Source organism: Urocampus carinirostris, chromosome 2 (genome assembly GCF_059441175.1).
Source record: "Urocampus carinirostris isolate Australia breed hairy pipefish chromosome 2, RoL_Ucar_1.0, whole genome shotgun sequence".
In the NCBI taxonomy this organism is placed as follows: domain Eukaryota; kingdom Metazoa; phylum Chordata; class Actinopteri; order Syngnathiformes; family Syngnathidae; genus Urocampus; species Urocampus carinirostris.
Window position 1 is genome coordinate 56,498,264 of NC_142350.1, and position 17,146 is coordinate 56,515,409.

Below are 17,146 nucleotides of genomic sequence, written 5' to 3' on the forward strand. Positions count from 1 at the left end.
AAGGGGTCAAAGTAATAAGTGGCCTTCTTCAATGACAGCCCTAACACCAACCTAATGCCCCAAAAGGATGGAAGAAATTTATCAAGCATGACTAAATGAACTGCCTAAAGCTTTAAGCCAGGGTATGGGGGCAATATAGTATCAAAGTTCCAAGTTATGTACAGCTCACACAAAATTTCATATGGAAGATAAGATACTAGAAGCATTTCAGAACTGATGACAGTTATCTAGTCATTTCTGATTAGTTGTATTTGAACTGTTACAAAAAAAGCTTTGTTCTTTTTTTCCCATTTTATATAAATGGTATAAGACAGATTCTCAGTTGACATGACAAAAAAACATTAAAAAAAAATACATTTAAAATCAATTACTTGATGCTGGAAGCAAAGGTTCGAACATAAATACATTTCTTGTGATTAGTTATGATTAACCAGAGTGTTTTCCAAAGACCTCTCTAAAGGAAAAAAATGCTTCCTCAAGTCTCGGGATGGCAGTGCAATACTCCACAAGGCACGGCCTGGCACTCCCCCAGGGACCTTTCTGTTGCTTTGAGTTGAAGATATTTTCAGGACGGAGATCCTGGAGTTTTGGCAGGGAGGACATTGTTTTCAAAGTGTCCTTGGTTGGTGATATTCCCAGCTGGGGTGTAGCGGGCCACCACAAAGGAGGAACCGTCTGAGGCCACAGCCTTACCCACGCCAAGCATCGTACTGCTCTTCCACACCATTGCTGTGAAATGGCCTTGGGGGAACAGAAACAGCCCTCATTCCTCACCTTGCCTTGACTTCTTCTAGTAAACATGCTAAACTGACACAGTTATACAAAGTTGTTTATTAATTACACATCTACTAACAAAGTGCAATGCAGCATATATATTTATACACATGAAATTTTTGCGCCCATTTCTGAATACATAACTGAAAAAAAAAGCAATCTCGTCTTTACTTGTAGATATCTTACTAAAAGTGTTGTGCGTCATTTAATGTGTCCTTTAAAAGTTAAATATTTTATCAAGTAATTGTTGATACCTAACTGAGTTCAAAGAGCCCTTTATAATTATTTCCACCGCACTCATCTACTTTTATCTTACTTTTGTCAGAGCTGCACATTAACTCAAGGAATGGGGATTGAGGGGAGTGCTGGAGAGTGACGATATGCTTGTTCCCGCAGGGTTTTTTGTTTTAATTTGTCAGTCAAGCTAAAATTAGTAAGTAAAGTAATGAGGCCTTCTTGCAGTACAGTCCAAACACCAACCCAAACCCTAAGATAGATGGGGGGGAGAAAAAAAACAAAAAACAAAAAAAGTTTATCCAAGCGTGTCTAAGAAATGCACGTGCATCATGAATGGAGCGAAAGGCCGCAATCATGACTAAGCCAGGAGACGGCGGCAGGTATTAAGTTACAAATTCTGTATAGATCCTTAAAGTAAAAGTCTTGACTTTGTTAAGACAATTCCTAAAATGATATCATTCTCTACGGGTTACTTAAAGGTGCTGTCCAGAATTTGTCAATTTGCTACACTCTGCCGCCATCTCCTGGCTTAAAAATCATGATTGTAGCTTCATGTAATTCATGAGTTTGTCCATATCTTCAACACCCTCAAATAAAAAATGTTTTTTTTTTATCTTTTTGGGGGGGTTTGGGTTGACATTTGGACTGTATTTGAAACAGGCCTTTTCTTCTACCATTTCGTTGCTTAAAAAAAAAAAAAAAAACATGACAGGCATAACGTCACTCCCACCTTCTTCCCCTACCTAATGTGTTACATGTCCTGGAACAACGTTAGTATAAGTAAGATAAAAGCAGAAAGGCGCAGTGGAAAAATATTATAAAGGCTCTCTAAACTTATGCTCACGCAATAGAGAAAATATTCAACTTTCAACAGACAACTCAAATGACAAGTATATAAACTTTAAGCTTAAAATTAATGTTTTATAGCGTGTTGAGCAACCAATAAAACACGCAGGTAAATGTTCAGTTATTGATATTTAATTTCAAAATAATTTGCGTCACGTTGATTGACTGAAAATTGTAAACAGTGAGTGACATTTATTTTTCTATAACACATTATAATATTCAAGGAATCCAGGTTTTACTAATGGGCCACTACGACAAACTAGCACTTCATTACTGTAATTGACTTAACCTTGTGCTTGAAACCATCAACTAATTAGTCTGCATGAGGAAAAAAAGATGGAGACCAGCACGCCACACATCCATCCCTGTGAGAAATTGGGCGTGGCTTGCCGGGCCAGATTTGCCGTTTGTTGTATTTTTAATAGAACCATTTTATATAATGTTTTATTCATGTACTTAAGTATAAATCATTTATTTTTTATCAATCTAGTTGTTCAATCATTTAAATGCATAGAGTAATTTTAATAAAGATACAAAAATACTTGAAACCAGGGCTGCAACCAACAATTATTTTAATTGACGAATCGGTCTTTACAAAAAACAAAACAATTTATCAACACTTTTTAAATTTATTTTGTAATCAAATATTGAAGTTTTAGACTGATAGAAAAATAGCGCTGAATATTCTGAAACAAAATAATTTTAAAAAATCCAAGTGTTTGTCAAACAGCTTTACAATAAACCAAAAAAATACATACAAATGTATGCTATACACCTGCAATATGTAATATAGTTTTTTTTTTTTTTAATTTAAGTGTTCCCCCCCAAAAAAGAGGCAACATAGGAGGTGACTAAGAGTATGTCGTCTTACGTTTGTGGCTTTTTGGATATGACAATAATACTGTACTTAAAAGATGTGATCAAAGGCTGTAAGCTAAAGTCCGAAGCTTTTAAGAACTTACCCCTAATTTAATTTTTCCTTGAAGGGAAGACACATTTCAAAATCAAAACTAGAAAACAGAACTTTACCCCACAAATGAAAACTAGAAAACAAAGAAATGACATTTCAAACTTATACTAGTCTTGATAGTGACTCATACACCATAATACCCAAAGAAAGTCTTGACATATTCATCTTCTTAAATATATGTATCCAAAGTATATCAAGTATATGATTTTTTCAAAGCTAAATAAAAATAATTTTTTTACGTAAACATCTAAATTGTTCCTCAAATAGCTTTTTGGGTGGCACAATAGCTTTTCAAGGTTGTTCAAGAACATAGTGATTCCCCTGAGATGATGAGTGTCTGCTTTGTAAAGCAATGAATGTTAAATACTGTGTTGCTTACTCACTTTGTATACTAAGAGGGATTTAAGTTTTACCCAAACTTCAAATTTGATTTTACTAGCAGTTTGTATGTTTTTCATACTCAGGGTTATGCACAAGCCGAACAGCTTTCTTCTATAATTTATATTGCTCTTATATGCATTTCCCCAAATCTCTGTGCAATAACTTAAGGTAAATGAATGAACTATACATTATACGAGGTTTTTTTGGGTCAAATGTAAGCCTTCATCTACTTCTAACCACAATGTCTGCATCTTATTGTAAATTTAATGTTTTTATACAGCACTTTTAGTTGAATTTCGGTACCTGAAAAGCTTTATAATGCGAATGAATTTGGATTTGGCTCCAAAATGGCCTAGTGCAGTGATTTTCAACTAATGTGACGTGGCACACTAGTGTGCCGTGAGAAATTATCCAATGTCACTTTTTAAAATTTTATAAAATCTTTATGAATCATTTTCTGCAAATATTATGTCATTGTCAAGTGTCTGTGCTGCAAAAACAGGGGGTATTATAAATTTTATTGTAATTAACATACTGTTCAGTGTCCTTTTATAACATTTTTGGTTAGTGGTGTGCCGCGAAATTTTTGCAATGTAAAAAAAACGTGCTTTGGCTCCAAAAAGGTTGAAAAACACTAGCCTAGTGAGTGTTCTTATTTGCCCGCATCCCTGCGTCCTAGACGCATCATTTTTGCTGGGGACGCATAGTGTCAAATCAACGTGCATCCCCGGGACGCAAGTTTTTTGACACAAAATTGTCATTCTTACCCGATTACATTTTTTTTTTTTTTTTTTTTTTTTTTTTTTAAACAAAGATTTACCGCACTCCAAACTTTTCGTCAGGCATATCCGCCATTGTTGTTTTGGTCTCGCGGTTTGAGTTTTCGTCTGCACGCCGATCTCGGCAAACGAGATCTCGTCATTGTTGTGGTGGTTGTCGTCGAGGGAAGGTGAAGGTTAAGTATGCCTCCGAAAAAAAACAGTATTAGGTGAAAATCAACACAAAATTGGTAATTTCTTCAGCGTCAGTAATAAGTCGAAACATAACGCAGAAAGTGATACCCACGGCACGAAAAAACGAGAAATTCTTCGGAAGATCGCGGAGGCAAGGAAAACTCGTGTGTTGAAGCGAATGATTCGACGAAAGAAAATAAAAATACTCCTGGCAAGAAAAGGTCTTTTCTGCCAAAATGGACTCAATTATATTCCTGGTTACGCTATGAGGAGGATGATAATAGATTGGACCTTGAGAAGGCATTACAACTGTGGCGGGACTGCAAACCACTAAGGATATATGAACTGAAAAATCTGAAGTGATAACTGCTTTGTATTACCAATTAACTGTGATGATTAAAACTGAATGAATATATAGATTTATATTATATATTTGTCGCCGATTTACAATTTCAACCTCGATAACACAAAATTTGGGGGACCCATAGATTTTTGAGCATGCGAGTCCCTGGGACCCATCACTTTACAGAGGCAAAATGAACACTACTAGTGCATCAAAATACCGTTTTATGGCGTCTTCTGTCGGACCAACGGGGTATTACACGCTTGCGCTCTGATTTGCATTGAATTGACGTGCTGGGACAGTCATAAATCGATGATCCAAGTCGTTGCAAAGACTTTTAATACTCATTTTTATCGAAACATTATTGCAGCCCTACTTGAAACGCAAAATTCTCTACCGGACATAAAGCCTTTGATAAGTCACAAAAGTAAAAGGACGTAATGCCATTGTCACAAGTGTTGCAATTCGTATTGTACGATGTGAGAACACAAAATTACGGAACCAAATAGTTTCCCCAGTGATTTAGGATCTGGTTTCTATATTTTCACACGCCGGGAGGATTTATTACACCGAAAAACAACAGCCGTGAAGGTGCTGTATCTGAGTCAAATCGAGAGGCTTCCCCTGCTACTGATAATCATGAAAACCAGTCAAAACCTACAGGTGAGGGAGCAAATCCCCACCCAAAAAGTCGACCGGGAGAGGGATGGGCGCCCCCAGGCTGTACTGTACTGCCTAAAACACACCACAGAAAATTGTACCCTGACGACCAGTGTGGTTAGGGATCCGTGAAAAATGATCTAAAATGCATCACATGGATGATGGGTTTTGCTCAGACTCTTAAGAGATGCCCTTCTATTTAAATTGTAAATATGATTTTGTTGTTCTTTTATGATGCAGCAAGGCATACAATTTATTATTCAAATATTCTGGGAGCCAATTAAAAAAGGGCAGCAAGCGGCCCCCCAGATAGAACCAGTACTTACTTTATACAGCTGATTGATTGCAACTAGCCAGCGGCAATGTTTGCCAAATTTTCTTGACAAAAACAAAAAAATAAAAAAATAAATCACAGCCCAGTTTTGTTCAACATGATCGTCCATACATTGCAATTTTAAACTGCAACAGTGATGAATAAGCCGAGGCCATATTGCTCTCATATTCACACTTATAGATTGCCCTCAATTAACCTAACATGCATGGCTAGGGTAACATGAACCGGCAAAACAATTAGCTTGCAGGAATACAAACTTGGTAGATTTTACTTCAGTGAGGGCGATAAAGAGATGGCGCATATGAGCCGAGACTGCTGCTTTTATCTATTCAAATGGCATTCAAACCAGAATATTCTCCAAGCATGGAGGTTTTGCGGGACTCACACGTACTTTTTCTACAAATAGAGCGTGGTAATGTTCAAATGGGAAAAGTTTCTTGCAGTGATTATTACCCATATTAGATGAAGACACCATATAAATCTCACACAATCCAAATTAGCAAAGACCATTGCCGTTGTGAAAAGATGAAGACATATTTGACCGAAAAAAAACCCTCAAATATCCGCAGGTTCGAGAGCGTTCTCCATCGGGCCCCAGTGCTGTGGAATGCTCTTCCCCCTGAGATTCGATCAGCAACCTCAGTTAAATCGAAGCTTAAAACACACTTCTACTCTATAGCATATGAATAACCTCAATGTTATGTTGACAAAATCTGTGTAGTATTTGTTAATGCAACATCCATTGCAGCCTGGTCATCCTGGAAGGGGGATGACCTCTTGTGCTGTCCCTTCTCAAGGTTTCTTCATTTTTCTCATGTTGAGGTTTTTTTTAGTTTTCCTTGCCCCCGTGTAGGTTTTAGAACAGGGGATGGTGTAATAAAAGTCTGTGGTTTGCAATAATCTGTGGTCTGTGCAGCCCTAAGAAGGTTATGCAAATAAACATGACTTGATCTTATTTAAGTTATTATGTAGAGATTTGAGAAAATATAACATAAGAGCTATACAGTATATAGTTCAATTTCAGAACAAATCTATTAGAACTGCAAAACACAAAGAACACAAAAACTGATTTTAAAATCTAACAAGGTAAGATTTAACGATAGTGAAACCCGATTATTATAGTATACAAAGCAAGAAAGCACCAACTCTCAACTAATATTCAATAGCTGTTTTTCTACAGAGAACACTCCATCTTAGGGGGACTCAATTTCTTCAAGGTCGCACAACGTTGAAAAGCCATTGTGCCACCCAAAAAGGTATTAATTTATAGAACGATTTAAATGATGCTCTTAAAAATGTACACAATTTACTTAAATAAAAAAAAGAAAACTAGATCATATACTACACTATATGCATTTCAGATAAATATACTAAAGAAAATTAATACAGTTTTTTATATGAGCCACTATATATACAAATTATTATTTTAAAATGTAATATCTTTGTTTTCAAATTTTCCTTTGAGGGGTATGGTGCACTTCTGGTTTTCAATTTTGAATTTGTATTCTCTGCAAGGGAATAAATGGAATAGGTGTAGGCACTTAAAACTTTGGCATCAGCCTACTCCCTTTGGACACATATTCATGTACGGTATTGTATAATTGCATTGTACAGCTGTTTTTGAGAAAATAGGTTAACAAAAGGAAACAGTAATTATAAAAAGCCACAAATTACTTATTTCCTTGATTTGTTTCCAATAATTGCACTATGAGTAATAGATTATGAGATCGGCGTGCCGGCATTCTTTTATTAAAGCTCGTTTTAAATAATATTGATTTCTCAAGTGAGTCACACAAGACTGCTTTCATAGAATGTTGACATACTCGAATTCCTCAAATGCAACAAACGGTTCCAACTTCTTCTTTCCTTTTGAGTGCGAGTTGTGCAATTCAAGTTAGATGAAAGCTTCTTTTGCTTAAACACCAGAGTACAATTTGTTAAACTAAAGACATTCACAGTCAATAAATTGTTTTAATTGTCATTTTTACAGTGAGATCGGTACCTACGCGATTGTAAGACTTTTAGATGAACTGTAAAACAAAGTGGAACTTCTTCTAAATAATTACAAACACAAGAATCCTAACAGTCGCTCTTGTTCAATCTTCCCCCTTGTTAGTGCATGTGGCGCATTTCTCTGTAGGTACAATCAACATTCTATTCATGCAAACTGAAGTCTCGAGAGAAAACGTCGAGAACAATTGCGCCACGCTGGAAGCGCCACGAAGGCTGGAAATGCAATTTACCGTCAGTTTACCCACAGCGGGTGTCTCTTAGTCAGACGCCAGCCTTGTAATTGCCGAGTGACATCTGCGTGACGGCGACAACCTAACGCACGCCTCGGCTAATGGGCGAGGAATTTACAGGCAAAATGAAAAGGTCACAAATAAATCGAGTTGGTAAGACGGAAAAGAATGTTAAAAATGCGCATTCTAATGTGAGAACATCTAATTTGTCTCCAAAAATCTATAATTCAGATGAGCATTAAATGGACAGTATGTATCATTTGACCATTAGATGGGACACAAAATTGACTAAACTGCACCTTTATTCTTTAATTTATTGCCCCAGGCATTAGATACATTTTTGGGTACCCGTACCAGCTCGATGGCAGACAATGATGTCAGCTCCCTCTAAGTGAGGGTGATATGTCAAATTATTGGACGTTTATCAACCTATAACACTTTAAAAAAGGCATGTTTACATAATAGTTCATCAAAGTTTAACTCATCAATGCAAAATATAGTTTTTTTAATGAATGATGTTTGATACCAGTAGGGGGTGCCAAACAATACAGTCCCTTTAACTTCACAATTATGTCTGGGATGCGCCAAGATTCCAGCCTGGCAATATGTTAAGCTAACACACCAAGACCGACAGTATTTACATGCAAATATTGTCTTCCAAGCAACCAATTCTCATTTCCGCGGTCACGAATAGGCTACAATATGCTTAATACACGAGGCGGGTAGATTTAAATTATAGAAAGGGAAAATAAACTAAAAAAAAAAATGCTATCTGCTTAGGCATTAGTCTAGCACAATATTAAGTTCTTAGTACAATATAAAGTGGAAATCTACTGAAACTTCCAATTGTTAGATTTTATGTACACACGCTCCCTTACTTACGAACATTCGACTAGCGCAAAACAGTAGATACGATTTTTTTTTCCAGGATGTCGAAAAATATCCGTATTGTGTGCACCTTTTTCCAAGTACAGGACATTACTGTAGTGCTTCTTCACTCCGATTGGCGCTGTGAGAGGTCACCCAGCATCCACCCCGAAGAAATCCGGCTTCTACTTCCTAGTTTATGTGTAAATATACTACGTGTACTCCATCTTTACCGCGCTAAAAACTAGGAGGTTTGTATTGTTTAATATCTTGTGCATCCATTCAATATGGTTGGTGTCAAGTGTAAAGAAGAGGCCGGCCATTTCTTTTGAAATGAAAGTGCAATAAGAAAGCTGCATGCGGTTGAGAAAATGGTTGGATTACTTTTTTTTCTTCCACTTTTTAACACGGAGGAGGAAGTCACCCAACTCTTCCAAAAATAAGTAAATTTTAACTTTATGTATCTTTATAGTCATGTCAAGTTTATTTGTGACGCCCGTAATCACAAGGAGTAGCAAAGGACTTCACAGGCAACAGAATGTCAACGCCTAATGTGTAGCTTTGCTTTTCAGTACTAGGCTTTATCATTCAGCCTGCTTTGTAACGTTATAGAGCATATTATTTTATTAAATCTTTATTTTTCAGTTTCAAAACAATACGGGTTACTTATACAAGCCTTAAATGTATTTACATAAACCATAAACATACAAAACATAGCACTGAAGCAGCTTATGAACAAATTCAACTTACAAATGATCATCCGGATCATCTCATTCGTAAGTAGGACAGCGTCTGTACTTTGTTATTTAAATGGAAGCTAGCAAGCAGCCCCTTACGATCTCTTTAACTAGCAAGTTAGTAGAATGAGCGAGAAAAAAACAGCTGTGTCATCGGCAAAATAAGGTATTTTTTACATGTACATATTAAGATTGAATATGTATTTTAATAGCTGTGAAACTTACCTACCTTTGCCTTTTAAATTGTCAAAATTAACTGTATGGTTCAAAAATGTTTATTTTTGACAACGTTTTAGTCAATTTGTCAGGAATTTAAAGAAAAGAACATGTGTCATTTCAATTTAAAGTGATGCGACTATAAATTTTGCAATATTTGTTATACAGAATGCCATTAAATTGTTTGCGTAACAAAATGTTGAAAGGGCTCAATTAAGTTCAAATAGATAATATTTGAAAAGTGTGATAAGTGCTCTACAAATTAATGTTGATAAGATTTGTGTGGGTGTACATCATGGAAAAATAAACACCCAGGTAAGAATCCACTGATTGCCTTACAAACCAAAGGAAGAACAACCAGTGCCTTTTTTATGCCTTGCATTGACGTTTAAGCGTTGCATTGACATAAGTGTATAATGTAAAAAGTTAAAAGAATAGCATCCTCACCAGTCCCAGAGGAGAATCCAGGAGCACTGAAGTTATACTGCTTCACTTCATTGTACCAACGGTCAGTCACATCCTTCCCTGCACCAAGAGTAACCTCAATTTAAAGCGCCATCAAAATATTTTTCTGTCACAAGCCGTAATCACAATGACAGCATTGTCGCGGTAACTTTCTTCATCTGCGCAAATCCCCACGGGCTACATTTTTATTTACAATGCTGTACTTTGTGTCACCCCGAAAAACTATTCTAGATGCTTTATGACTCAAAGCGACGCACATTCGGCTCTGAATCATGATGTCGGTGCTCTAAAATGGGAAGGAATAATGAAGATGCAGACTTCCCAGGAGAGGAGTGTGCATTAAGGCTGCACGATTTTGGAAAGAAACCTAATTGCGATTTTTCAGACCAGTATTCCAATTTTGATGGGATTTTCGCTTTTAAAAGAAAAGTTTATTTTCTGTGCTAGTTGAGTACTTAACCTCTTGTTGTCATTGGGTTAAAATGACGTGCCACTGTTTTGTTCAAAACCCAAATTCCCTTGAATGATATCTTATTAAACTTTGATTGTTCTTTTTCTGGATTGGTCCCAACAATAGAAAAATTATATATTGTTTATATATTAACATTTCCATGTAAGCTATATAAAACAGTTAAAAAAATGGTCCTTAAAACAAAGACAACGCGAGGATCATATTGACGTGCTTTATTTAAAAAAAAAAAAAAAAAAAAAAAAAAAAGACGTTTTTGGGGGGATGGTTTGTTAGGGAGACATTCTCTCTACTGTATAAACTTGCACCAAGGCTGAATTTACAACTATAAAATTGAATACTAAAATCAGGGGGGCAGTTTATATACGCTTATTTTGTGAATTGTCACCAGTAGCGAATGATGGGCAGCACATGGAGAACGGGGCGTGGCTTATACAGGAACTACAAACGAGCAGGAAATCAATGGACCAAACGTGAGCAAAGAATTTACGGTAAAAGTGTGCTGAATTTTAGAATTTTATTTGCAAGATTTTTACAATCCACAACGCCTGGAGGGAAAAAAAAACAACTCTCCGACAGTACCCAGAAACGGAGAAGGAGATCTTCAAGTGGATTTAAGCCAAGAGACAAAAATGGATATGGAGTGTTTCGGCCAAGTGTTCGTTTGGAAGCTTTTAATATTGCACAAGCTAAGAAATATGAAGAGTTCACCACTTCACCATACAAATAAACATGACTTGACTTTTGTGGCTATTTTAAATCAGTTTTAGAGGGTCGGCTTCTATTTGAGTATGTATGGTAATTTGTAGCTAGATAGTTATTTTCAGAGTAACATGCTACTTTTGGAAGTCAGTAATCTGGGGAGTGATGGAATTACAGTTACTAGATACTTCATTTAAAAAGTAGCAAGCGCTACAGGTCACACAAAACAAAAACACTCAGACAGTTTCTTCCCCAGAGCCATTACCACCCTAAACACACACCGCACAAAAAACTGATAACTCTTGCATACACACTACCTCATACGAACGTAAAATGGTACTCATGTCTATGTTTCTTGCACAATGTTGACTGCACTATGTTTACTGCTCACCTTGCACAATGTTGACTATTTTTTTGCACTATGTTGACTTTTATGCACCAAATGTATATTGCACAAACCCTTACGATACCAACTGTATGTAACATCCTACATGCAGTCATTTCTTTGTGTAAATATTGTGTAAATTATAACCTTATCTTCTCTGTTCCTTATCTTCTTGGTTTCTTTACCTTGCTGTGAATGTGTGAGACTGGAGTGTCATGCCCAATTTCGTTGTCACAATATGTTAACCCATTTGGTAACAATGATAATAAAAGGTATACTCTATTCTATATTCTATTCTAATAAAATACTGTTTCAGTAACATGCCCAACACTGATCCCCCAACATGGTTTTCTATTATAGCAATTTCATTCTTATCTGGTCCTCTCGTTTTTGGGTTAAGAGATTAATCAAGTACGGTACCTGATTGGTCATAGGATGCCCATGCCAGATTCTCTCCACAGCTTCCCCTGCTGGACTCCTCGCTATGTTTCAGGATGCGCGTGCTAGCCAAACTCTCAGCATAACTTTATGGTGACAAAGACATTCAATGTTATAAAATAATCATAGCCACAAGGAAGAAAACAGCTGAAAGGGATCCTAATGTAGCATGTTAGAATTTTAGTCGCATTTTTTTAGACAACTGGAGTGATTTTCTAATCCATCCATTAAGTTAACAGTAGTTGAAAAAAAAATGATATGCTAATGATTATTTTAAAAAGATTGTTAGCAAGCCATTCACTGCCAACTTGTTAGCCTCTGCTAACGCTGCTATCGTCCAAAGCACATTAACTGTAAATAGACTTGCATTAGTCGCCAAAATGTAGGCTTGCTTTCTTCAGTAAACTAAACCAAGCCTAAAATGTCAACATATTTTAAGTGCCCGCACTACTAAAAAAAATGATGTTTGTGAAATTAAGCAGTACACTAATTTACCTCCATTTTAGTTGCTGGCCATTTCAAACACCTGCTGTCAATTAGCCTGGTGATGAGTTTAAGGAAAGTTTGACTTTCTGACGTCTGTCATAACAGGTAGTAAACAATGGGAAATTCTAAGAGTTGGAGCTGATTTCCTAACTTGCTTAAATATTGTTGCTGTTATTTTACAGTAAGGGGAATATTATAACGAAGGTTAAAAAGAGACCACAGTATTACTAATTTAATTAATTTGATGTCATTTTACAATAGAGAAGTGAAACATCAATTAAATAAGAAAAACACGTTTTCTATCTGTATTGTTAACTAAATTGTGTTACTTAACAGATTCACACTACTTTGGAAAGATTGCTACAACTACAGAAAGTCAATTGTGTTTCGTCTGTTGTAAACTCTTGCCTCAGAGACTTCACGGTTGGAATTGTGACAATGCAAACTGGTAAATTCAGATTTTCCAATCGTCCTTGAATGCAACGATATTCCACATACAAATATCAAATTCAGAATGTCGTATTATGGTTAGTGAGCTTAAAATGTATTGTTACTCAAACGTTTTTGTTAAACATAGATTCAGATTGCTTGATTTTGAAACATCGTCATAACTATTAAAAAAAAAAAACATTGTCCGCTGATAGTTTACTCTTGCCTTAAAGGGTTTAAAATTGGAACTGTGACAATCCATGCGGGTTAAAACAGATTTTCCAACTGTCCTTGAATGCAGCAAATTTCCATAAACAAACATAGCATTCAGATTATCATGCTTTGTTTTGTGTGACAGATAGGTATTGTTACTACATTTGTTATTTAACATTATTTAATTTGGAAACATTGCCATAACTATAAAAATCCCAAATTTTTGTCAGCTTTGTAGTTTACGCTTGCCTCAAATGCATCAAGGTTGAAACTGACAGTACCATCACGATAAAGGCGATTTTCCAACTGTCCTTGAATGCAGCAATTTTTCATAAACATAACATTCAGAATGTGCTGTGGTAAGTGGGGAACATCCTGTACACGATCATATTGTATAAAGACAGAATGAAGAAATTCGTTTTTTGGGCATTGAAAGCATTGCATGCTTTGATTTTTAGGTGATATCCATTACATTCTGTTCCTACAAAGCATGCGATCCATGGCATTTTGCAACATTTTCTTAATTATGTGTTTGTGCCTACGTGGTCCTCGGCCCACGTTAGTACCCTACAATTAAAAGGGCTTATTTATGCGCTTCCAACAAAGTGTGGCTTACACAAATCGAGTCTACTGCGCATGCACACATGACCAGTGTTGGGAGTAACGTGTTAGAAAGGAACAAAATAAGTTTTTTTTCAGTCACAAGTTACAACTCAAATTTTGTAACTCAACTGTCTAAACCAGGGGCGTCAAACTCATTTTAACTCTGGGGCCACACGATAGAACAAATATTCTGTCGGGGGCCGGACTAGCAGATTAAAGAGAAAGAAAAAGAGATTAAAAATAAGAGAAAGATGGAGGGAAAAGGAGAGAGGGTTGGACAAAGAAAAATAGAGAGAGGGAGAGAGCATGAGAAACAAAAGATGAAAAGTCGTGAGAGAGGGGGAAAAGAAAGGAAGAGGAAGAAAGAAATCTAAAGAGAAATACATGAGTGAAAAGAGAAAAGAAAGCGTGAAGGGTATGAAGAGAGAAAGAGAAAAGGAAAAAAGGAAGTTAGAGCAAAAGAGGTTCAAAGACACAGAGAGAGAAAGAGACAAAGAGCAACAAAGGAAGAGAAAAAGAGAGACACAAAGAGTGAAAGAGACAGAGACAGAATGGGAGAAAAGGGGTGGAAAAGAAAGAGAGGGAGAGAAATACATACAATTACAGTGTCTCTGTGAGAGGCACCTGGCTTTGGCAACATCAAGTTGACCTTTTTCAACCTGCAGCTTGTTTTTCTCTTGCGCTTCTCTGAGTGTTGGCTCGCGGGCCGGATTAAATCCCTTAGCGGGCCTGATCTGGCCCGCGGGCCGCCTGTGGTCTAAACAATATGGTGCAATAATCCTCTACGTTTTAGCAGATAATGTACAGTGTCTTCTCTACTCAATCCGCGAGCCACACAACACTGTATTCAAGGTGTATATATTTACCTACAAAACACAACTGAAGTGAATACGGTTACATAGGGTGCAATCTCAAACACAGTATGAGAATGTGTAATTTCTCCCTACTGATGTTCTCTCCATGGTTATACTCAAATATAAGCCAGATTTACAACTACAGAATAAAATACTGAAACCAGGGTTCAGTTTATATGCACATATTTGGTTGTGTGTCATTAGTAACTAATGGTAGGCAGTGTGTTAGGAGAGCGTGTGGCTTACACTTGAATGAGTACATCAATTTGGCAAACGTGTGCCCATATTTTGCTGTGGAATAGTGTTAAATTTGGGGCTTTTTTGGTAAAATTATTTTTGAAATGGATCATGCCTGAAGACAAAGGAAAACATATTTGACATCACCCAGAAATAGAGAAGGAAATCTTTGAGTGGTTTGAAGACAAAAACAAAATGGGCATGGAGTGTCTCGGCAAAGTGTTCGTTTGCAAACTCTCAAGATTGCAAAAAGCCAAGACATATGAAGAGTTCACCACTTCCTTTAGGTTGGTTTTCCTCCATTTCTTTTATCATGTGGATCTTTCAAATAACTGCTAGAGGGTCAGCTTCTATGCGAGTAAATAGAGTAATTTGTAACAAGTTGCTTTCAGATGAATGCACTACATTTCGGTGTCAGTAATCCGTGGGTTACTTTTTAAACTAAGTAACTAGTAACTGTAACTACTGTTTTAGTGTAAAGAGCTCAACACTGTTAGTGGGGCACATTCATGATTATAGGAGAAAAGAACAATGTAAAAGAAACAAAAGTTTTTGTTGCATTGAAAGGATGACATGCTGTAGTTTGTAGGTACATACATTATATCCTGTTCCCACATTGCTTGTCATTCGTGTGATTTTGCAACATGGTCTTAAATTGTGTTGTGTAAAAACCCAGGAACTCGTTCCTTGCCAGTGTCCTCAGAGTTAAGTTTATTTATGAGCTTTCAAGTGTCGCCGAACCAACATGAGTCTTCTGCGCATGCACGCATGACCCGTCGATCTACTTTGTTATCGATGGTGCACAATCAACTTTAAAGACGCAGAGCGACTTTTCTATTTTAGTTTTGAGGTTTGTACGCCCGTGTTTGTGTCCGGCATGAGATCGAATCCCGTGCAGCGACTCACCGGGCCGCTTCTTTGCTCAGCTTGCTGCTCAGTTTGAGTGAAGGAGCTTGGTGCTTCTTCCTATAGTCGTTATGGCATTGCAGCACCTCCTGTGCAAATTGTTTGGAAGCTGAGGGACACATTAAGAGGAGACAGCGGGGAACACGGATGCATCAGTCCGGTGAGAAAACGAGACACGACTGTAGAGCACAAGTTCAATAAGCGTCATTGCACAAGTAACGCTCTATTTCGAGGCCAGCCTGAAATTGCCGGTGATTGTGGCCCCAGCGCGGTGCCATCGCATGCAGCTCTTTTCTGCACGCCTCTAACACAATGAGCACATTCAAGCCATGACGCACAGCCACACAACTCAAAGACGCTCGCCTCGTAAAAAGAAACAAATTTGATTTTGTGCAGTGGCCCTTACCTGACTTTCCCATGGTGAATACGCGTGGAGTTGTCAGTCAAACCACTAACACGCTTGCAGCTGATGAAAAACCACTCTCCTATTTTTGCTGTTGCGTTCCCACTCTGACAGCTGTTTCTAATGAAAACACTTGCAAACCAGCTGCTGGTGCCTCATGTTTCAACTTAGCCAGCCTTCCGGGTCTCCTTGAGTTCTCCTGGTATGCAAATTGCTCCTCAAGGCAGTTTGTCTACTTGAAGCACCTCGCAGGCTGATAGTCACTTCACGTGGCTGTTGGGCAATTTGTGCATTTCATCTGCCTTTCAGTTTGTTCACTTGACCCTGGAGACCACACCCCCTGTCTGTCTTTTATTGATGGAAGAGCCATGACACTAGATGACATCATCACTTGGAGCCCATGCCCAAATAGGGTTTGAAGTTTTTCTTGGTTGCTATTTTCTTGCATTGACAACTAGTTGTTGTTTAAAATCGTATTTGTAATGAAGCTCAAATGCAGTGGTGGGCCGCCAGGGCCTACAAGGCCAAGTCTCCTCAATAACATTGAAATAAATAATTTACTTTTATTGTCATTCTTTGTAACCATGCACACAGAACCAAATGTCGATACGCCTGACCCGTTAAACTGTAGCGAGCCGATGCAGCCGCAGCCAGAAAGGGCGCAGCCATTTTAGACCCAACTGCTGTGTTGGGAGTCATTAGATGACCAAACCCCCCAATTCCAACCCTTAATGCCGAGCGCCAAGCAGGGAGGCAATAAGTACCAAATACTAAGTCTTAGGTACGACTCGGCCGAGGCTTGAACCAGTGACCTCCCAGTCTCGGAGCGGGCACCCTACCATCTAGGATACCGAGCTGGAGAGTCCACATAGTCCACAAAGTATCTCCTCTACTAAATGCATCCGGCCTCCACTGCACAAGGGCCTGCACCAGATCAACCTGAGTTTTAAGAATGTAATATGAACACATTTAAATACACTTCTGAATAAATTAGA

General features: G+C 37.5%; 1 protein-coding gene across 2 annotated transcripts; it reads right to left on the bottom strand.

Annotated features, from left to right (window-relative positions):
• Positions 1-231: 231 nt before the first annotated feature.
• On the bottom strand, positions 232-16,482 carry glipr2l (GLI pathogenesis-related 2, like). 2 transcript variants are annotated; one of them, XM_088328077.1, is made up of 5 exons: positions 16,155-16,482; positions 15,749-15,857; positions 12,003-12,106; positions 10,009-10,086; positions 232-741 (listed from the first exon to the last, which is right to left on the bottom strand). In XM_088328077.1, exons 1-5 carry the CDS (start codon positions 16,165-16,167, stop codon positions 566-568), a joined length of 480 nt encoding a protein of 159 aa, XP_088184203.1. In that variant the 5' UTR covers positions 16,168-16,482; the 3' UTR covers positions 232-565. The 2 variants fall into 2 exon arrangements, with proteins under 2 accessions (XP_088184203.1, XP_088184204.1); XM_088328078.1 differs by lacking the exon at positions 16,155-16,482 and having other exon boundaries at positions 15,749-15,870.
• Between the last annotated feature and the right edge of the window lie 664 nt (positions 16,483-17,146).